This window comes from Nicotiana tabacum, chromosome 22, assembly GCF_000715075.1.
Source record: "Nicotiana tabacum cultivar K326 chromosome 22, ASM71507v2, whole genome shotgun sequence".
NCBI lineage: Eukaryota > Viridiplantae > Streptophyta > Magnoliopsida > Solanales > Solanaceae > Nicotiana > Nicotiana tabacum.
Window position 1 is genome coordinate 26,107,687 of NC_134101.1, and position 23,144 is coordinate 26,130,830.

Here is a 23,144-nt window from a genome sequence, read left to right on the forward strand (position 1 = left end):
GAGATAGGTAATGAAAAAAGTAATAGTGTTTGTAATACACTTTAATAAAATTAACGAAAGAACTAATTAATTTGGGTGGATTCCGTTTCGAAAAGGGTATATATGGGCCAACTGTGTAACTCTAATGGTATATATGGACCAACTATATAACGGCAAGCGCATATTTAATCTAAAGTATTAATGAATGACAAAATTTCGTATCAGTTGATCACAGTGAAAATATGAGGTAGGTCCATAACACATAATGTGCCCAGTGGCGTGCTTTGTCCTGTCGACGAAACACTTGCTACGCCCAAGGAAATTAACTACAAGAGGTCAAAAATACAACCAACTTTTGCACAAACTTACAAAATATTACAACTGGTTCAGCATCATCTGTTTTTTCACTCTCTTCCACTCAATCAAACTTCCAACTTCAACCTCACAATTTTTCCCATGCAAAATATAGATTTAACTTATATATTTCTGGCAGTGTAGAGATCTTTTTACACTATTAATTAATATGTATTATAACTTGTTATAGCATGTAATATATCTTATGTTGCAAATCTCATTTTCAGTAAATACTTACATGCTATTTTGCTCGAATCCTCCAAATAATGTTGTTACACCCGTATTAGATCCTCCAAAAATATTAATGTGCATTATTTTTTAAAGATATGACACAAGTGGGGCGTCACTTTTGGAGAATTTAAATAACATAAGCAATGATCTGTAATAATGTTTTTTAAGTAATCAGATAGTGCAAGAATTCTCTAACATTGTCTTTGTACGTAAAGTTAAACTCTATAAATATAGCTCTTTTTTTCTCATACAAGAGCACCTACCCCTAACTCTAAAAGCCTATCTACTAAAACTCTCTACAGACATGGCCAACTTCTCCTCCACCATTTTCATTCTTTCCCTTCTCCTTGTTGCCACATTCACTGCTGCTTGTGGTCCATGTAGTGAACCAATCAAGCCAAAGCCATCACCAAAGAAGGCAGCCCCAGCCAATCCTTTTTGCCCAAGGGACACATTGAAGCTTGGTGTCTGTGCTGATGTACTTGGGCTGGTTAATGTAGCAGTCGGGAGCCAAGTGACAAGTCCTTGTTGCTCATTGCTTCAAGGTTTGGCTGATTTGGAAGTTGCAGCTTGCCTTTGCACTGCAATTAAGGCTAATGTGCTTGGAATTGTCAAATTGGATATCCCTGTTGCACTTAGTGCTTTGGTTAGTGCTTGTGCTAAGACTATTCCCACAGGTTTCAAGTGTAATTAGAGAGAGGGAAATGCATCAAGATTTCAAGATTTGCTTGCTTGGCTAGCTAGTCTTGTTTTTTTTTTTAATCCTTATTGCTGAATCATAATTGGGTTGTAAAATGATGTTTGTGTTGTGATTTATCTTTGTATTTGCCTGATTTGTTATCAATGTAGGTTCCCTTTTGTTTTTCATGGTAAATGCTTTTTTTTTTGGTTGTGTGTAAAATAATTTGTAATTTGTGCTAATAAGTAGGTGAAACATTATTCGCCTTGTGAGGTTTTCTTTGTATGAAAATTTTAAGTTCATTGCACTTATGTTATAAAAGATATTTATACAATTAAGTCATTGAGAATGATATTGTATGTAACTCTTTATAATTAGGGATTGTAGATTTGCATGTGCCACTGAAAATGGTAAATAAATAACCATCCTTTGATAATTCAGGATAAATGGTAGCTCGGTGCATAAAACATCTCGCATTCATGCAGAGTACAAGGAAGGATCGTACCCACAAAGATAGTAATGTAGGTAGTACGCTGATTTCATGGTTAAGTTAAGATGAACTCCAATATATATTTGTACAAAATTGTAATGTGTTTGTTACTATTATGTGACTTCTAATTAATTTTTACCCCAACATCCACTCCAAAAAAACGTATATATTCAAACTTAGTGTAAAATTTCTTTTACTCGTCCAGCAACTTAATCATCCTCCTTTTCGATTATTCAACTAATATTGTCATTAATATTTATTGCAACTTGCTTTTTAATCATGACTTTTGCTTAATGACAATTTCTCAGAATTCCCCACTAAAAGGAAAACTGTTGTCCTTAGTAGAGCACCTTTAACAAACAAAAAAGAAAGAAAAAAAGAAAGAGATGAAAAACAGGGTGAAGAGAAGAGGGGTAGCTCTCTACTCAACTATCCAATTTACTACAATAGACTAGCTTGAGAATATTATGATAAAAGCAATTTCGTCAATTACATGTATCATTAACGGCAAATTTCATATGAATTGATTCACGCTGCAAATGGATTGACCGAACATAGAAAAATTTGATAGGTATGTAACATAATTATTTGGAGAAAAAACAATTCATAAATCAAGAGTAACATATCCGTCGACCATGTAACACTTCGTAAATTCGGATTAGATGTGAGCATGTTAAATGAATATTAGTATGACATTTTAAACATGTAAAGTCCTATCGAGATGAGTATGGGTAGAAATAGTTGTTTTGGAATTAAGACAGAGAATGAGGTGCGTAAGATTCGATAAAATCGACTAAATTTATGGAAGGTTCGTCTTTCATCCTGATTTCATGGAATGCTGTTAGGAATTTGAGAATACTCAAAACATGAAAGTTGTATCTATTTAAAATATATTTCTAATGATATATTGTAGAGCCTGAACGGATCTCCGTACAAAAAGTTATGTATATTTTACTGGACAATGCGCAGTCTGTGCGCCCAGCTGTCCCGTGCGTGGCAGCGCATTTGTGGCAGCGCTACTGCCCTTGCTGCGCGTTCAGGTCCACGTTTGGGCCTTCAGCTGTGTGGGAGAGAATCCGGGGGATCATTTTAAAAGCCCTACCTCGTCCTCCACACCCCAAAACACAAACAATTACTCTAGAAAGGGAAGCTCTCAAGAACCTAACTTCCTCTAAGGTCCCTCCATCATCCAAGGTAAGTTATGATGATTCTAAGTTAATTTTAATTCTTCAACACCTTATTAACATGAGTAAACCCTCCAAACCATTAGATATTCGATTGGAACATCATTATTGAGAAAAGAAACCTTATAACTCGAATTCAAGAGGATTGAACATCAAAAGGTAATATCTTCACCGTCTAATTGATTATAGCATTAGATAAATGATTATGGACTCTAAGTTCATGAGATATGAGTTGATGAGTTTGATAGAAAATCACTAACGGTTATAGGCTTGGGTTGTTGATTGTTGACTATTGATTAAGGTTGTTGTTTATCTTATTGGTGATGAAGAAAAATATTGAATATAGTAATTGGAGACTTTAGAATTTATCTAGGAGCAAGAGAATGAGTTATTATGGGTAGAAATACCGTTAATGAGGACTATGAGACTTTATGCCCATCAAGTGTTTGATAAAATGCCTAAGTGACTAAAATATAAGCATTAGCGCTAATATTGATTCCTCTTAATATATATTGACATAGATTATCGTTGAAGGAGGCAACGAACATTGTGATACACTTAAAAATGTCAGAATCAAGGTATGTGAAGCTAACTCTCTATGTTTGGGAATGTTAATGAATTCTCCCTACGCTACGTTTCTTTTACGACGTTACTAATTGTCTCAGAAATATAGTTAAGCTTAGTTCCTTAAATAGTTGTAGAACTTCTTTTCTCTAGCTTCGTAACTCGTTCATGACTTTCATTCTGAACGTTGTGAGCTCAGTGCGTAATCAATATAGACTTGGGGTTTATGCCCATGAGTCTCAGTCTAGATTACTCAGCATGTCATAAACAGTTGAAGTTCAGTTTTCATAATCAGTTCATGAATACACGTCTCAGTCTAGTCCTATTCTTTCCAGTATCATGCAACTCTATATGATTGAGTATTTCTCTCAGTTTCTGATTTTAAATCCCTGAATGTTGAACACCTGTATTTGGGCCTGAGGCCGTAGTTTATACTTTATGCATCTTTGGGCATGAGGCCGCAGTTATATATATAGGTATATTGGGCCCGATGTCGCAGCTTGTGCATATATATATTAGGTCTGAGGTCGCAATTTATTTATTCAGATAAACAAGTGATTCATCATTCAGAAGGGGGAGTATTCATATCCTTACTTCCTTTGTTTCAGTTCAGTTATCAGTTATCATTTCAGTTATCTGGTATCAGTTATCAGTTTCAGTATTTACAGTTCTTTCTTTTAGTTGTTTTACATACCAGTGCAATTCAAATGTACTGACATCCCTTTTTCCCGGGGCCTGCATCTTGCGATGCAGGTAACGATTTACAGGTTGACGATTCAGAGCGCTAAGATTCTCGTACCAGCTATTTGGTGAGCCCCAGTTCTTTCAGGGCATTACCATTACTTTATAATCTTTCATATTTTCGGACAGTCGGTATTTTTAGTACTTCATTATAGGCTTCATACACTAGAGTAACGGTTAGACAGAGTTGCATGCTTTTCTTGTTAAGCAATATTGGCTACAAATATGTTTCAGACTTGTGTTAGTATTTCCGCACTTGATTTATATCACTCAGACTTTCAGTATATCATCATGTGTTAGTTTATCTTCCGCATTCAATATGTTATGATATCACATGTTGATTCAGCCAGCCAGTTTATTCGCTCGGTCATATGTAGTCAGGCACCGAGTGTCATGTTATGTCTAGGCTCAGATTCGGGGCGTGACAGACCAATTATGTTAAATTGGGTTGGATCGACTATATAAATCTTAAATATCCATTAAACTTTGTCCATGCCCATTTCATTTCAATACTAAACGAAGTACAACTAAAACAAATTGATCAATAGCTTTCAAATTTCAATTTTCTTTAAAACTTCTTAAACAAAATTCTAAAAGTTACCAACACAACTTCATATTACCAAAAGCAGGAAATGAGTAAATGTGAACTACATGAGATTCCCCACATAAAAGGACCAAGTTGTTTACCCAAAAAACAGATAGAGTTGAATTTATACGCAATTCTAAGGATACGTGGTATAAATTAGTACAAATTGTGAAAGATAAATAAATGTGTATTGAAATTAGTTATAAAAGAAATGAATGCAAACCGAATGAACTAGTTACCCTAAGCCTTCAAACCTCCAAATTAGGTGAAGAACGATTAGTAGAAGAAACAATATGACTAAATACCAAAAGCCAAAAAAAGATAGTATTTGCTCTATTTTCTGTATATATCAAAATGAATGTGTGTATGAATCAATATCCCTATTACAAATGATAACCACTCTTAATATAGTGGGGGAATCTCATTTTGGGTATAATTAAAAATGCATAGTGAGAAACCCATGATATATTAATTAATTAGTTTTTCCTTGATTTACGCCGACATTCTCTCCCCAAGTGCGGTTGTAACAGCTTTTTTGTCCCTTGGCTCGATCTTGATCCCGGCCGATCTCGATCTCGGTCGATCTCGATCTTCACCTCGATCGATCTCTGAATCTTCGAGCTCGATCTTGGTCCCGGTCTCGATCTCGATCGGTCTCTGAGTCTTCGAGCTCGATCTTGGTCCCGGTCTGGATCTTGATCGGTCGCTCGATCTCGAACCTGCCAACATATACTTCTCACCATGTCTCGATATCATAATGATAATCCTCGGATCACCACGTTCCAATCTCGATTAGACATACGAATGACAAATTTGGTTTTGACCGTTTATACAAGTATATCACATTTATTTTTCTTTGATCAAACAGTATCTTACTCTTACCAACCAAAAATATTTAATTTACAATTACAACTTTCAGAATTAGTTACTGAACAGGAAGGACTTTTTTAACAATCTCATCACTAAGAGCAGCAATCTGAGAGTCTAGACTCTTGATTGTCTCCTCCTTTTGCTTGTCCAAGCTAGCCAAAGCTTCTTGTAACTCAGCTTCAACTTTCTTCCTTCCCTCTGCAATCTTCTGCTCCACTTCTAGTTGAGTCTCTTTCTTCATTTTACTCAATGCTGCTGATATTTCAGCTCTTGCAGCTTTCATAATAGCAGCAGCTTGATCTTCTAATTGCTTCACTTCTGCAGATGTGTCCTTTACACTGTTTAATTTCTCTTTAATGGAAGAATCTCTTTCATCCATGAATTTCCCTAATGGGGAAAAGTAAAGCTTGTCTAAAGCAAACATGAGAAAGAGGAATTCAGCCATGATTATGGGAAGTGTTAAGTTGAAGTCAAAAAGGGAGGCCTTTTCAATTTCTTCTGCTAGTGAAGGTGGTGCTATAGCCAATGTGCTAGCAAGAATTAATGAAATGGACTTGAAATTTGATGGGATGGAGAGGGGTTTGAGGGATTTGGTTAATTTGGGGAGGGGTATTTTGGGAAGGGAGATTTGTGGGAGGGAAAGTTTGAATCTTGGAGATGGAGGGATATTGGTGGAGGAAGATGAAGTGATTATGGCTTTGGAGGAGGCCATGATCATGTTGGCCATGGTTTATTTCTGTTCTTCTGCAAGTAGATATGAATAAAACTTAAGATATTTGCAGTGGAATTTCTTCTTTCTTGAGAGGGTTTGATTCTTGATTTTTTGGTGGTGTTTTGGATGAGAAGACGGAAAGATCTCAGAAAGGCTATCTCAATCTATGCCACAACATGATGAGGCTGAGGTCTTCTTTTGTGTTTCATTTTTTTATTTTTTATTACTTGTTTGTTTTTTAGAGTGAAATTGCCCCCCCCCCCCCCCCCCCCCCATATCCTTGTCCCATTTGTCTCTTTGTTGTAGTATTTGTCAAGACCCAAACGCATTTAGTATGTACAAAACTGTAGTATTAGTTGGTAGTCTTTTGATTTGATTCACCTAGAGTGGTCTATAAGTGACTAATCTAAGTATATGTAAATTTGAAAAGTCTTAAAATTTAGAGCCACAAACGTTATGGATTCATAGAAGATTGACTAAGCTACCGGGATTTAAGTTACATATAATAATAGCGAAAAAAATTTACACCATCAAATTAGTTTTTAACGTGTGATAATAGGTTAGTTAACATCTTTACTAGATTACTGATTGATGTTTATCATATGATTTACATGTAACTACATCTTAAATAGTAATTGTGTAAGTATTTTTTACAAGTGCGTAAAACTAAGCTCTTCCAAAATACTTGTGGAGATCCCAAGCCAGATTGCAGAAGTTCAAGTCTGATGATAAATGGATTTGTTCTTTTCACTGACCAAGTGATACATTGATATTTGTGTATTTCCGTTCTTAGGCAAGAAGGATGAAAATCTGGATTTGATTACACTGAACCAAGAAATGGCGTAAATAGAGAGGAAATGTCGGGGCTCTTTAGCACAATCCCAAGATTACATGCCTAACACCAAGCAATCATGTCTACACAACTAATTGTCATCTGCAAATGAGGAAATGGAACAGATGCTAGCAATGATTAATCTTCTATGCAGAATTGGCTTGGACACTGAAATCAATGGAAGTCAAGTTTGGAGCTTCAGCCATAGGTGAATGCTTTCCATTTCACTCTCCAACTCTCTTTGACATGTGCAAACAGTTATTGGATTCCAGACTTTCAAAGATGCTGGTTATTCGTTGCTATCCAAGTCTCTTGATTCCATAAGAAAACCATCGTGTGATCTCGATGCACTCCTTTTGCGTGTTATTCTCCACTCTGGGCTTGCCAATTTGTAGGGGAACCACCCTCTAAACAAATGAACCAACCTGGATTCACAATTGGCGACAACACCCCTGTTATGGTCATGAATATTGTTTTGATGGTTCCCTAAGTCATGTTGATGATGATTATCCTCTTGTTTGCCTTTCCGCTGTCTGACTTCACAGCCTTTAGATCTGCAAAATGCATTTTCCAAGATGGAGTGATATTATCTAAACTGCTATAACAATGCCACTATGCTAGAAAAATTCATATATATAGTTAACTTCTCCAGCATGCAGTTTTATAAAAATATGCATTAAACCCCTGCAACACTAAGTCCATTCTTTCTCACACAAAGTGAAATGGGCAGAGGCTTACTTTAGCATGATAGCAAAGAATAGCATAAAAGACATGGTAAACTGCAATATTTCTATATTAGTATCATGAACCAACAAGTACCCACAAAGCGAAAATAATTAGTAGGATGAAAGCCAATATAGAGAACTTACATACTAGGTTCATTATCGTTGCGGTCCTCTCTCTCCGATCGTGTCTTGACCAGATTGTAACTAATGGAGACATGCCTCATAAAACTAAGCTGCAAGTCCAAAAACTTCAAGCATTAGAGCATTAAGGAAATATTCAAACAGTTCCACTTGATAGCATGTAACAGAGATGCCTTTTATAAAGGAAAAAGAATTGCATCTCAAATGATGGGAAGCCAGGCATCCATCTATAACCTCTATAAAATTTATACTTGTAATGTACAGAGTTCTCTGCTTTTGCAAATATTCAGCTTTTTAATATTTTGCAAGTATTTCTTAACCCCAGGATGGAAAAGAAATTGCTTAATACTCATAAAAGCAAAAATGCAGATCACAATGGCTAAATAAGCAGCCTAGTGACAGAAACCACAGCCTCTGTTAGTCTATCAGTTGTTTATGTTTGGTCAATACACCATCATAAAGGGCATTAAGCAATTCTAGTAAATCAAAGTATCCTAAGTTGTTGGGGCAGAATTTTGCAGTTATGCTCTGAGATTGTTTTTCGCATTCTGTTTATACCAGATATGTTGATCTGCACAATTCCTCCGTCATGGATTTGTTAGCTTGAGAGGCTAGGGGTTAAGTAAATCTTTTTCTATTCAAATGAGGTTACCAAATGGAAGTCATAACTAGCGCTGTGGTATGAACTCTGTTACATGATAACTAGGCATCAGAACCTGCATTTTACATGTCTCTCTTGGGACTGTATTCACCTCTTTTAGTGAACAAGAAATGGCTGTGTTTTCACATTGAGAATTATTTGCAAATGAAGATGTATCAAAAGGGGCTTAGCTTCTTACTTTCCAAACGGATCCTCCTATATCAAAGCAACACTCCTACAATAGACAAAAGCAATTTCCCTAAAAAGTCCAATGAATTGAGAAGAAACCTTATCACCATCCTTGATGCGATAAGTTCCCAACAAATCACTATCAGTAAGTAGCTTCGTCCCGTCGTAGCTCAAGCAAAAATGCCCCCACACATGTGACCTGCAACAGTACTATTATGAGGATTCATCATGAATTGGCAAGTTTTACGCTGGAAAGGAAGTGAATGCTACACTACTTATGGGGTTTGATTTCTCTAGTTAAGATGATATATAGTGGAAAAGCCGGTAAATTATGTCAGACAGAAATCTGCTTCCACGACATTCTACCATGTTTATATAAAGTAACAGCATTCAACTGTTAGGTCCTTTCAAACAGAGTGATCTTTTTCAATTGTTCATAAGAGAGACAAGTTGAGTCATGAAAAAGCTACAAACGAAGAAGTTTAGTTGCTAAAATAAGAACCATAAAGAAATTTAAATAGGTGAAACAGATGGAAAATAAAAACTGTACCCCTTTTTCAGCCAACAATCTAATACAGGCTGATAGCTGTTGCCTTGGAACACTTTTCATCAGGAGACATGGGAAAAAGTCCTGATGTCAAAACTTCACTTGGTAATGCTCACAAAAAAGAATTCATGCAGAATTGTAGGAAATGGCCCTATGGTCTAATAGATGAATTTTCAACTACAACTCCTTGAACCTACTACCCCCAATTCCCACCCCACACACATACTTGCGCGTTTTTTATATTTGCAGCGTTACCCTGTGCAATGTACATACCATGAAACCTTGCCTGTTCCCGTCTTTGGTAAATGACTAAAGGCAGCTTCCACCGCCTGCTTAAGCTCTGCCACTGTCGCATTCCTTGCTACTTTAATATCTGCACAACACTAAATTCAATTGATCACAGACCATTTGGTCAAGTAATACATCAATGCTGTTGCATAATGGGCGGATCTAGGTCGTACACAGAAACTGTCCCACTACCTTTACCTCTAACTATATATAGAGGTAAAAAACGAATTTTGTAATTTTTGGGGGAAGAACCCTTCCGCCCCTAAATCCGTCCCTGCATATATGTACACACAAACAAAATAAGGAAAAACAAGGAAAGAAACACGCGCACACATATACAGATATATTCTAAGGGCGCGTAAACACATCAATTTCAGTATCATTTGAACACACCGACTCTAACTTTGTCTATACAAACCAAAAGGATCGATTTCACAATTCAAGTAGAGGAGGAAAATAAGAAAAAATTACCAAAGGAAGAGCCATCTAATTTGAGGACAGTGAGCTTGAGGGGTTCCTCAGGTAGCTTGTTATAGGACAAGCTCTTTTTGGGGATGTTATCAATGAGCAAGAATGGTGGTACTACACAAGACAATGATGATCCATTCCTTTGAAATGAATATCTAGGGCTAATATCTTCCTCCCTCTCTAAAACTTCCATAACTAAAACAGCATACAAGTACTAAAATTGTAACTTTTTCTACTTCTAAATTGATTCATATCACCATTTTAAAGAGTTCTTCTCTTTAGATTACCTAGTTTGAGCGAGGTTCCTTTTCCTATAATTATTAATATTATTACTATTGTATCTTTTGTGATTCTTTGGTGCAGATTTGAGGTTGTGGTTGGCTTATGTGGGAGGAGATTCTTGGAAGAGAAATAATTGAATTGCTTTCTACTCTCACTTTGTGCTTAACGTTTGGTGCTTTCATGTCAGCGGATCACGCGCCATAGATGGAGCGTGCAGTAATTGAGAGACAAAATTTAGGACCCTCCACATACCCAATGATATATAACAATTGGACAACGACGCAGCGTATATATTTGCTTTTCAAAGTGGAAGTTATTGTACTATTCTGGTGGAATAAAGTTAATCATGTGTTGATATTCTCTTTATCTTCTTTGCTTTATTGAACAAAAAAAATTGCCCAGACAAGATTGCTTGAGTGCAACAACCATTAATTTCAAGTGTCTCATTCAAGCTAACCTAAACTAACATTATAAATATTTGCCCTTCTAGCAAAATTGAAATTGAGAAAAACAAATTAACATAGATGGTGTGTTTTTGGAACGAAGAAAAACCTTTTTTCCAGAAAATAAATCAATTTCTTGCCGCAAAACAACAAATAATATTTTCCTTAAAAATTATTTTCCATTAAAAGAGTATTTGTTTTCGCTTATATTTTTCCTTAAAAATATTTCCCATTAAAAGAGGATACTGATTCCTGAACAATAAGTCCAAAACGGGTTGTTGTGCACTACTATTATAGCTGGTATGAAATACGCTAAATGAGGGAACTATATTTGTGGTAAAATGGAATATCCGAGAATATTTTACTAACTGTTCCACTTTTTTCATATTGTAAATTATTACTTAAATCCATTTTTACCATACAGATAATAAGATATACATACACATACTTTCGTATATATGGTAAATGTAGTGAGAAAAATGTAAACATAGTGGTGGAACGTTAATAATTAATTAATAGGAAACAATATCACATGAAAATCTAAAATTTATAAATAGTTAAATAAATTAGAATTATTGAACATTTTTGAAAATTGTATAAAATACTTTTTATTCGTGCATAGAGGCCAATTTTTTTGAGACTTCAGAGTAGATTGTTATAAATTGACTAATTAGTAAGAAATTATGATAAAATGTGCATCCGGTTCAAACAATAAAATGAGAAAAGGAAAGAAGATCATGGTTTATCAACTAAACTAAATGGTTCCGCAAATCAATATTGAATTTCTCTTTAGGAATTTAAAAAGAAGATTACAGAGATTGTGCTCGAGAAAAAAAGAGGGAAAAAAACTAAAAATTATAAGCAAAAGCTCTGGAATTATAAGCCCTTTTATAATCGACCTAATTTAAAAAAAAAAATGAAAACAAAATATTTACTTAGGTCGCTTGTTTTATATACGACTACTTATAAACCTAACTCAGGTTCAAATTGATTTCTTTAAACTATAAAATCGTGAAGACACAACACAGGCTCTTTACCTCTCTCTCTGCTTCTTGCTTCGCGCATTCGAAATCTGGAACTTATCACTAACCCAACTAATTAATTATCCAAATTTCTGCCAATTAACTCTACTAAAAGGGATAAACTGCTCTCTACCAAAATGTTCTAATATTCCTAGGGGATTAATTATCGAATCTGACCATAACGCTAGCAAACGAAAGTTGTCCTTCAGTGAAATCAGTGGGCAAGTTTTGATAAAGAAATGGACTTTATGTCTAACTTAACGCTAAACGTTAGCTCCTGAAGTGATGATAGCCTAAGTCATATAAAGATGGGGCTTTTAACACATTTGGTTTGGTCGGTCCAATAAAAGTACGGCCGCTACCAAATACATAAAACAAAATATACATTGATTATGTATATAAACATATATTATATGTACATTATACATTAATATAGGCTATTATTTAATTTGGGAATCGGCTACACTGTATTGATTTCCCTCTAAAGAGAGCAACTCAACATAGATTGGCGGGGCATTTGCATTTTTACCCAGTTTTTGGGTCACCTTTTAATATATACCCGCTTTGTAAAAACAATTGCAAGCGTACCCACTTTTCGGGTAACTTCAGACAGGCCTGAAGTAGCAAATATTTATGTCTAAAGTTTGAACTTCAGAATATTTTTCCTGAAGTGTAGCCTTATCAAAGCAAAATTTCATATATTTTTACTTGAAGTTTGGCCTGACTTGCAAAAACAATCACGCAAACTTCAGTTCATAGTGCAATGGAAAACTTCAGTTCAATAATTGCTGAACTTCAGCAATTTTGACTGAAGTTTTTGTTTTGTAATTGCTGAACTTCAGCATTCTAGGAGCTGAAGTTTGTTTAGTATCTGCTGAACTTCAGCATTTTAGGAGCTGAAATTTGTTTAGTATTTGCTGAACTTCAGCTCCTAGAGGATGCATTTCAGTTCAATAATTGCTGAACTTCAGCAATTTTGGCTGAAGTTTTTATTTTGTAATTGCTGAACTTCAGCATTCTAGAAGTTGAAGTTTGTTTAGTATCTGTTGAACTTCAGCATTTTAGGAGCTGAAGTTTGTTTAGTATTTGTTGAACTTCAGCTCCTAGAGGATGCACTTTAGTGCTTGGGTCCTTTTGGGTAATATTCCAAGTAGTCAACTTGAACTTCCCGTCGTCCATCCTCATACCAGGAAGGAAGGTATCAGTGGGTTCATCAAAACTTTGCCATAGTGGCTTCCCTGACAAATCATCAATAAACCAAGTTTCCTGAATCCAAGAGATTCGCTTTATGTGAAGAAGATGCACTACTGCCTACTTGTGTTGAGAAATATGAGTTCCTTGACGAGTCCAGCACTTTGAATAATAATATCACCTAGAGGAAAGAATAATATCACCCAAAAAAGAAGAAGAAGAAGGAGGAGGAGGAGGAGACGAAGAAGAAAACGAAGGAAGAGAAGGAGGAGGAGAAAGATGCCTGAAGTTGTTTAAAAAGTGGGTACAACTTTAAAAAAATTTTAAAAAGTAAGTATAGTTTAAATAGGGGCGACCAAATAGGGCGCCCGTGCAATTTTTACTAGATTGGCCTTTAGCTCAGTGTTGAAAGCTCCCACACAAACCCCGTGTTTGAAGTCTATGGCAATTGAACTTGAACTCTGAGAGACAAAGAATCCATCATTTATTAATGGTACGTTGGACCAATATATTAATATCTGTGAGTGAATAAGACTTTGAGATGATAGATACTTTGAACTAAGTTGGATGGTCTAAGTCCATGCCAATGGGAAGTTGTTACTTTGAAAATCACTTTGTTGATAATAATTGCTAGGATATATGGGACCTCTTGTAGGGGATATTGATATATGAGAGCATTTGATACTTTCTTTCTTACTATTGAGGGTATCCTATTCACCTTTAAAACTCATGGGACCATTGTTCATGGAAAGATACCACAGAACTTGAATAAAGACGAATGTTGCGATAAGAAGTGGGTAGCTCTAGTGGTAATCACTTTCCACTTCCAACCAAGAGGTTGTGAGTTCGAATTACCCCAAGAGCAAGGTGGAAAGTTCTTGGAGGGAGGGAACCGATGGTCTATCGGAAAAAATCATTGAATATTTACACATATTTGACTGTAAAGTCAGTTAATCCGTAAACATCAAATCTTGTATATATACGCAATGGGATTTACTTGTAAATCAACGGGGCACGCATGCATGTTCATTGCACAAGAACGTATTCCCAATATAAGTGCTATGTACCTTACTAAGAGGGACTCAATATGAATAACTTAGAAACTTTTGCTCGTTTTAGCCTCACGATTAATAGTTTGGTTTGCCAAAAAAGGGTCAGCTGATTGTGGGATTTTCTCAAAGCTGGCTAAGGTCTGTCCCTACAATGATATCAAATATGGCATTTTACTGACAGCTGTACCACGTTGTGGACAAAAAAAATAAAGAAGTGGAGATTGTTGTCATGAATAATTTTTTGGGAGTTTTAAGTATAATTTTTTCTATGGTCTTTGAGTCTAAAACAATTAAAAAAAGGCTTAATTTTAATATTTAGTTAATATCTTAGCGCACTTTTGATAGAAAAATAGGGACATCAGTAATCAAAACTGACCCCAAAAGATTAAGTCTTGGGAGACATTTGACTTCTTTTGATGATAACAACTCATTTGGGCAACAATGGGATCCATGACTTCATCATATGATATGTTCATCCCCACTAAGGTCAAGTTAATTTACAGTCAAATTCTTTAGTTTATTGAATATAAATTTCAGTATGCTAAATATCTGTAAATGCGCAGGTGTTATAATTTGACCGATATCGGCATATCATCTAACTAATAGTACTCATGTTTAATGAAAACATATACTAGTAATAGATAAATTTGAATCTGCTTTATCAAGTCAATTGGGGCTCGCCTCATATATGAACTCATCAAGTTTCACTTCAATATGAGTTGGATTCTTTAATAGAACTTGATAGGTAAGAGCAAGGGTGGCAAACGGGCGGGGCGGGGCGGATATGAGCGGATCGAAAACGGGTAATTCAAAAATGAATAAATTATCCGATCCGACCAGTAATTGAGACGGATAAAAACGGGTTATCCGACGGATAATATGGATATTCATATTATCACTAGCTTCTTGAATATGATCATTTATGGGAGAATTTCTAGCTAGCATTTGGCCATAGATTCCCAAATTTATTCTGAAAAATCTAATTTGAGTGAAGTTTGGTTTGAAGATGAAAATGTGTTTGGACATCTGTTTTGGGTGAAGTTTGGTTTGGAAAAACATGAAACATGACTTATACCCACAAGTTCTAAAAATTATCACAAATACCCAACAGTACCATTATCAATAACATTTATTATAATATCACAAACCATAGTCCTGAACATAAATAAATTTGATACAAAATTATTATTTTTATAATGAACTACATGATACACTATCAGATGACCGAGAAGACGAAGCAACATCGTTACAAAATAATAAATGGTGAGCTCTTTTATAAAATACAAAAATTTGGGACAATTTTAAAAAAAATATAATAGTGATATTTTGGCCCAAAACCAGCTGATTTTGGGATTTGGGATTTGAGATTTGACCAAAATATAGGCAAAATCTATGGCCAAACATGTATTTGCCAAATAAAACCCAAGTTTGTTTTACTAAAATCTATGGCCAAACGGATCCTTAGTCTCCCAAAACTTGAGGAACCCCCAATTAAGGCTTTAGAAATATAAAAGTTATATGCACGGGACCACTTTGTGCCAAAGGTAGGCCTAGCACAAATCTGAAAAATAAACACACCATTATATCGCATTCCATTCCCCCTTAAGGAGTAAATAGTCTACATAATACGTATATTTATCCTACAAAAAAATGTACACAGAACATTAATAGGCGTCACGCGGGGTTATTAGCCCGTTGAACATTTGGATAAGGCGGACTAATGGACTTATTACGCCTATGGTATTAAGCCTCCTAAGTTTGCGTGATGCATGTTCCTAAAAAGGGTTTTGGTTTAGCTCTATCCTAGGTCGACTGAAAGAGGGTTTTTCTAGACTGGTCTTCTCCTAAGCGGACAATTTGATTGTGAAAAGCTCGTGACTGTCGACTGCACCGCTGATCGACTTACCCACGAACTTTTTCCTAAAAATTATTTTTTGAAAAGTGCATGGCCACAAACCATGTAACCGCTAGGTGTGTGCTTAGTGTGAGTTTTCCAAAAGTAGAGGAGGTAAAAACGAAATGACAGTTTATAAAAGATAGCAATTATAGTTTATAAGAAGTAGCATATAATCACATCAAGCAATAAGCAGAGAGAAACATTCACAAAATACAAAGGCGTTTTTATTAACCTAAGTTTGTTATGGTTTAAAACCTAAAATCTCTAGCGGAGTCGCCAAACTGTTATATCTCATTTTAATCTTAAAATTTTCAATAGGTTATACTCTATTTTAACCCGTATTAAAATGGGGTATAACATTATGGGGGCAGGGCTGGTTTAAAGTTAAGCCTCAACCCTCGCCCCCGCCCCCTTGTCACTTCTACAAACTACACATTGATGTTCATACTTAAGAATTGACTGACAAATGCGTCCATTAAGCAATATCAGCCCAAACATAAGGCTTAATAAGCAACGTAAACAGTAAAGACAACATTACACAGTTGCGATTTATAAACCTCACCAGTTGTGCCATTTAAATTGTAGATTTAAGGTAAAATTCCAAAAATGCTCCTCAAGATACGTAACTCTAGACTTCTTTTAAACACAGAAATGACATATTCAGTCATGACTCTTCTCTTCACACTCTTTCCTATCTTAGAAATACCAAAAATATTGTTTGACCAAAAAATATAACTTCCGGTTAAACTATTAAATTTATGCAATAAGGGGCTAAATCTAATTAAGAATAATAACTCTAGATACTAATCTTGAAAACGTACAGTAAGTGGGACATATCTCGTAAATGGTTGATGAAAATGAATGCAAAATACTCTTAAAGCATAAACATTAATGGATATACAACTAACAATAAATGTCATTTGAGTAAATAAGGAGAAAGATTAACCCAATAATGAATGGGTTGAACGAATATTTCTCCTGACAATGATGAATGACAGATGGGTCTGCGATTCGTATGATCAATCCTCGGATCTAGTGAAAAGTGGGAATAATATGAGCAAGAATCTTTATCAAAAGGTAGTCTTTGTATTTTTGCAAGTGATGAAGTCTTCTTCTCAAAATCAATATTACATGCCCCTATCATGGTCTCTTCTTTCTATATATATGAGGCATTTTTCCTAGGAAACCCTAATAGTACAAAATGGGGGCAATATTCACTAGAATATTCCCTCTTAATATCCTATCCTGACAGATTAGTTGTTACAAGTCTTATCATCAATGACCAATCTCGACCTCAATCCTTATTGATATTTTAATTACGGCTCATGTCGGCACCTCGGCCAATGACTTCGCTACGTCTTGGGCGATCTTGAACGACTCTTTCTTTAGTGTCGTATTATGCTAAATATCCTGAGGACGAATTTTGGCCTATACAGTTAGTCCCTCCGCTTATTAAGGCCGAGGCCGGACGACCTTGATGAGCGGACTCTGTTTATCATAGATGACAAAATTGGGCGAGCAAGTCGGATAGTGGCGCCTTAGATGAGATGGCAACATGACTTTTCGTGAGCTGCAACCTTTAGGGATGCGTTGTTTTAAATTATAACGTGTTTTCCCGATGCTTTGTGTCGTTTCTCGCGCCTCTACCATTTCGATACTTGCATTGGGTAATGATGGTCTGATTTCTCGGTTCTGGTGCTTGAACTCTAATAAATAGGGATGTGAGGCCATTTATATTTGTTTTGCACACTCCCAATATCGAATCCTATGTGTTTCCTTCTTCATCCACCATATTGAACTCTAGTCTTTGAACCCTAGTCTCTTTTTCACTTCGTCATTGTGTATCCACTCCTCTGATTCTAGTGATTTCAATTGCTTCCAACCCTTCTGTGCTTAAAACATATTTTCTCATAAATATGGTTAACGTAACTTCTGGTTCCGGTATGGCGGCTGACCCTACCCCATTGGCAGTACGTATGCCTCTTCATGGCGACAGTGTTTCTATTGCCCTTGAAGATGAAAGGTTTCCTACGGTGGAGAAAATAATTCCTCGCAGTGAAAGGATTAGATTTGACTTTTCGAAGTTACCCGAAGATGATCTTGAGGCCTCAGAGTCGATGATGAACGAGGTCGACTTCGATGAGTTTAGGCCAGAGTTCAAAATTTCAACCCACATCGATCTGATTCCGGTGGTGCGCGATGTTGTACAGGTACATCACCCAGGATATTGCTCGTTTTATGCGTATCCATTCTATGTAGGCTATTCTTTTCCTCTTCTCCCATTGGCGGAGGAATTTTGCCGTTACTACAGCATCTTCCCGGCTCAACTCTCCCCTTATATCTACAAGTTTATTCGTATGTTGATGAAATATGCGGAGTTGGTTGACCGTGGGGTCTCACTTCGCCACCTGATGCATCTCTTCGCCCCAAGTTTCTATAGGGGGACGATGTTGCACTTTCGCCACCGAGGAAGTAAAATTTTGGTGGTGAAGATGGACGATAAGGTGAATCATCAATTCTAGCTCAACTATTTCTTCGTCAAGACCGAGGATGTGGTGGCCAACGCTAGCTGGTTCCCAGAGGCTTGGGATTACGCTCGTAAGTATCTTTTTGCCGAACATTCATTTTGCATGTTTTAGTCGTAGTCTGACATTTCATCCCTTCTTCGTGCAGCAGAGACTTCGCCCCATCCCTTGGTCGGGGACATTCATGACTAGGTCAGCCAGGTCTTGCCTCACACATTGGGGATTCGTGAATGGCCGGCCTTTATTAAGAAATTTGGCCCTGCGCCTTTTGTGACCGGTGAGTTTGTCTATATGTATTTATTTATGCATTTATAATTATTAACTTTTGTCTATACCGTTTTGAACTCATGGTTGCCTGCTCGTTGCGGTTTTGTACGGGAAGTGACTTTCTGATTTTTCTTTTTCTATCTAAGGACCTTCGAGAAGGCACAAGGCCCCTGCTCTAGAGTTTCGTAAGAGGAAGGCTGCTTCTGTTCCTTCTGCTGCGGTGAGGTCTGCTCAGTCGTTGACTATTCCTGCAGCAGGGCTTTCGACTTCCCCTTTACGTCATCTCGTAGATGAAGACATTGAGGGGGAATCGTCACTGAATGGTGATAACGTGCTTCCTCGTAAGAGGCGATCTGTAGATGTCGGGGGAGATTGGTGATGGAGGATTTTGTCGTCCGAGAAATGGCGACCATAGACCTTGTAGATGATGCCGAATTATAGCCCACGATTCCACCGTCGTCGGGGGCCGAGGAGGGTACGTCTCTCCCTCAGGCCGTGATGGATTTTGAAGGGCCGTCGGCGGGGTCCCTAACATCTTATGGCAGGATGAGCCATCGTCCTCGCTGCCAGCCGAGGATCCTTCTTCCCGGATTGACACAAAAGGAAAAAATATAGCCGAAGAAGGTTACGAGACGGGCTCCGATATGGATGTCGAGGAAGTGAGGATGATGGGGGAAGGACTTACCCGGCTTGATGTGAGATTGGTGAGGACCACGCGGACCATTGTGATCCCCTTGGACCGGGATTTGCTGGTTGATACGGAGGACGTGGTCCCTTTTCTTGGTCCCCTCTGTTCCGATGTGGAGGCTAAAACCCTTGAGAAGTTAAAGGACGCCACTTTGTCGAGGAGCATAGTCGGCCTCGCTCTTAGGGTAAGCCTTCTGATCTTTCTCCGTTTTTTATGTCGAGTGCAGTTTTGTTATTACTCGTTCTGTCTTTATTTTAAACCGTGATTTTGGAGATCGAGAGCGCCCGACAATAGGAGAGGCGTAAGGTCATTTTCCAGAAGATGGAGGGGAAATATCACAAAAATTGTGATAAGCACTGCGAAATCTGCAGGCGGTTTGGTGAAAGCGGCACTTTCCAGGCTCTCTGAGGTGAACTGAAGGAGAAGGATGATGAATTGATGAGGGCCATTGGAAAATGCAACATTCTTAAGGGGGCGTTGATGGATAAAGAAGAGGAGCTTGAGGTGAGCAGGGGGGTTGAGGCCCAATGTGCCGACCTTAAAGCCCAAGTGGTCTCATTGCACGTCGTGCTCGAGGAGTGTCAACTCAAAGTTGTTGCTCTGAGTGGTGAGGTCGCTAAGAAGGTAGTGGGGTTTAGAGAAGGCAAAGTTGGCCCAACTATCGACTGCAAGGAGAACAAAGGCTTTAGAGATCGTGATTCGCGTTCTCAGTTCTAAGAGGGAGTGCGCTTTGGAGACGGCCAGGCTCAAAGAGGAGCGGCTTGATGAGCGGATATGGCAGTAGGAAAAAGAAGCTTCAGGCCTTAGTGATCGAGTTGCTGCTCTCGAGACCGAGAAGGCACAGTTATTCGCTCAATCATCCTCTTTCCGTGCTTCTGCTTTTCCTGGTGTTCCACGGGATCTGTACGAGGAATGGATTCACACCGAGGCTCAGCTGGATATATTCAGGGACCTGATGTGGGGGGGTTTTCAGAGGCCGACTTCAAAGATGCTCGTGCTAAGGCACGTGAAGCTCGATTTGCTTGTGGCTATGACCCCGCTACCCCAGAAGCCAGTGATGACGAGGGAGCGGGCGTGGATCAAATTGAATAGGATGCCTGGTACGATGGTGAGTATCCCGCTAGCGATGACGATGACGAAGAGGTAGGTGGAGACGGCTTGGGTGATGAAACTGGTGGTGCCTCTGGGGCGGACGGTGTTTAGTTTAGTTTTCCTTCTTTTTTGTTTAGCCGTAAGCTTGTGTGTATTTTTTGTAGGCGTGTATTCGAGTCTTTGTAGAAAGATATTTAAGTATGAAATGTTAGTTCTGTTATTCGTACCTGATTCTTTTTCTTTGTTCGGGCTTCTATGCTTTTTTGATTTTGTTGCTTGGTTGCCTTCATCGTAATAGATTTGTTCGAGTAGGTCGAACGAGGTTGAAACGAAGTCTTAGTTCGATTATGGCCGAGGGCCGGTAGTTGGTTCGAATAAGGTCGAACGCGTAGCATATTTAATTTGAACGGGGTCGAATGTAACCTTTAATTAGTTAAGGTAGTGGGCCTAGTAGGTGTTAACTCGAACGAGGTTGAATGTATTTAATTGGTTAAGGTCATGGGCCGAGTAGGTGTTAATTCGAACGAGGTCGAATGTAGCCTTTAATCAGTTAAGGCAGTGGGCCGAGTAGGTGTTAATGCGAACGAGGTTAAATGTAACCTTTAATTAGTTAAGGTCGTGAGCCGAGTAGGTGTTAATTCGAATGAGGTCGAATGTAACCTTTAATTGGGGAGAGAGAAAATAAATTTCATGGTCGAATGTAACCTTTAATTGGCCGGTAGTTCAGTCCCAGTCCCAGTCCCAGTCCCGATCTATCTAGTCCCTCCATTGGTCCTACTGGAAAAATAGTGAAAGATCGAGCAATGAACTAGTCGTCCAGTGTCTTTGTCTGTGCGCACTACAATCCTGAAGTATTTCCGTCATTGCCTCGTTAAAAACCTCCTCGAGAAAATCCAATTGGGATATAACTCGAGTGAGGGAAAAAGAGTGCGACTTTGGGAACCTCATCCTTTAAAAGTTGAAGTATTGATGTGTGTAATGTTCCGGTTGTTTGGTAATCGCTTTCCTTCCATTGTTTCTAGTGTGAATGACTATTTGCTTGTTGCTGCCGTGATTTTGTAGGGGTCGTCCCAGTTTGTTCCTAGTTTGCCTTCCTGTGGATCTTTCCTTGCTTGTGTTTTAGCTTTAAGCACGTAGTCCCCGACTTTAAGTGGCCTGATCTTTGCTCTTTTGCTATAGTAGCGTTTTGCTTGTTGCTTTTGGGCGACTATTCTCACGTAGGCCATATCTCTTCATTCCCCAACTTCGTCGAGTTCCTGCCTTCTACTGTCATCGTTTTGGGGTCCGCTTTTACGGAAGTATCTTAGGTTGGGTTCCCCGACCTCGACTGGCATTACTGCATCAGTCCCATAGACTTACGAGTATGGCGTTTCCCCTGTGCTCATTTTTGGCGTTGTTCGGTAAGCCCAGAGTACTTCTGGTAACATTTCCAGCCAGAGTCCCTTGGCGTCTTCGATCTTCTTCTTCATGATGTTTAGTATTGACTTGTTGGAGGACTCCTCTTGCCCGTTGCCCGTTGGGTGGTAAGGTGTTGACAGTATTCTTTAGATGTGCCATTTTTCAAAAAATTCGGCGACCTTCTTTCCTGCAAATTGAGGTCCGTTGTCGCACCTTATTTCTTTGGGGAGATCGAAACGACATATGATGTTTTTCCATATGAAGGCGATCACTTCCTGTTCGCGTATTTGGGTGAATGCTCCTACTTCCACCCATTTAGAGAAATAGTAGTTAAAACCAAGAGAAATCGTACGTTACCTCGTCCCGCCGGGAGGGGGCCCACAATGTCCATTCCCTATTTGATGAACGGCTAAGGAGAAGTTACTGAGTGTAGGTGTTCGCCTGCTTGGTGGATCATTGGGGCGTATTTTTGGCATTGCTCATATTTTTTCATGAAGTCCGCTGCCTCATTTTTCATGGTGGGCCTTTAATACCCCGCTCGTATGAGGCACCTGACCAAAGCTCGATTGCCAGAGTGAACTCTACAGTGGCCCTCGTGTACTTCCTCAAGGATGTATCATGTCTGATTTTGGCCTAAGCATTTCTCCAGAGGGCGGCCATATGTCCTTTTGTACAGGTCGTTGTGAATGATTTTGTATCTGGCCGCTTGCATTCGCAGCTTCTTGGCCTCTTTTTTATCGTTAGGGAGTACACCGTCCTGTAAATATGTAATAATACGGTTGCGCCAGTCCCAAGTTAGGTTTATGGTTCTTACCTCGATTTGGTCTATCGATGAGTTGAGGAGGTGGACCACATTTTGGTCTCCGGTTGTGATGTTTTTGGTGGATGCTGCCAATTTGGCGAGGCCGTCCACCTCAATATTCTGCGCTTGGGGGATCTGGTCGAGCTGACATTCGTCAAACTCGGGTAGTAATTTGCAGATTTTGGTCTGGTATTTTTGTAACCTATGCTCCTTGAGTTGGAAAGTCCCTCTGACTTGGTTGACCACGAGCCGAGAATCGCAACGC

General features: G+C 38.2%; 3 protein-coding genes across 4 annotated transcripts; 1 reads left to right on the forward strand and 2 right to left on the reverse strand.

Moving 5' to 3' along the window:
* Positions 1–734: 734 nt before the first annotated feature.
* On the forward strand, positions 735–1,581 carry LOC107781812 (14 kDa proline-rich protein DC2.15-like). Its single transcript, XM_016602593.2, has one exon. The coding sequence runs from the start codon at positions 869–871 to the stop codon at positions 1,256–1,258; it is 390 nt and encodes a 129-aa protein (XP_016458079.1). The 5' UTR covers positions 735–868; the 3' UTR covers positions 1,259–1,581.
* Positions 1,582–5,634: 4,053 nt separating this feature from the next.
* Positions 5,635–6,580, reverse strand: LOC107781811 (ATP synthase subunit b', chloroplastic-like). The gene has a single exon (XM_016602592.2). It carries the CDS (start codon positions 6,403–6,405, stop codon positions 5,734–5,736), a length of 672 nt encoding a protein of 223 aa, XP_016458078.1. The 5' UTR covers positions 6,406–6,580; the 3' UTR covers positions 5,635–5,733.
* Positions 6,581–7,116: 536 nt separating this feature from the next.
* LOC107781810 (uncharacterized) lies at positions 7,117–10,779 on the reverse strand. Of its 2 annotated transcripts, none has more exons than XM_016602591.2 (5): positions 10,224–10,779; positions 9,738–9,837; positions 9,017–9,116; positions 8,096–8,180; positions 7,117–7,776 (listed from the first exon to the last, which is right to left on the reverse strand). In XM_016602591.2, exons 1-5 carry the CDS (start codon positions 10,411–10,413, stop codon positions 7,709–7,711), a joined length of 543 nt encoding a protein of 180 aa, XP_016458077.1. In that variant the 5' UTR covers positions 10,414–10,779; the 3' UTR covers positions 7,117–7,708. The 2 variants fall into 2 exon arrangements, with proteins under 2 accessions (XP_016458077.1, XP_016458075.1); XM_016602589.2 differs by having other exon boundaries at positions 8,092–8,180; positions 10,224–10,770.
* Between the last annotated feature and the right edge of the window lie 12,365 nt (positions 10,780–23,144).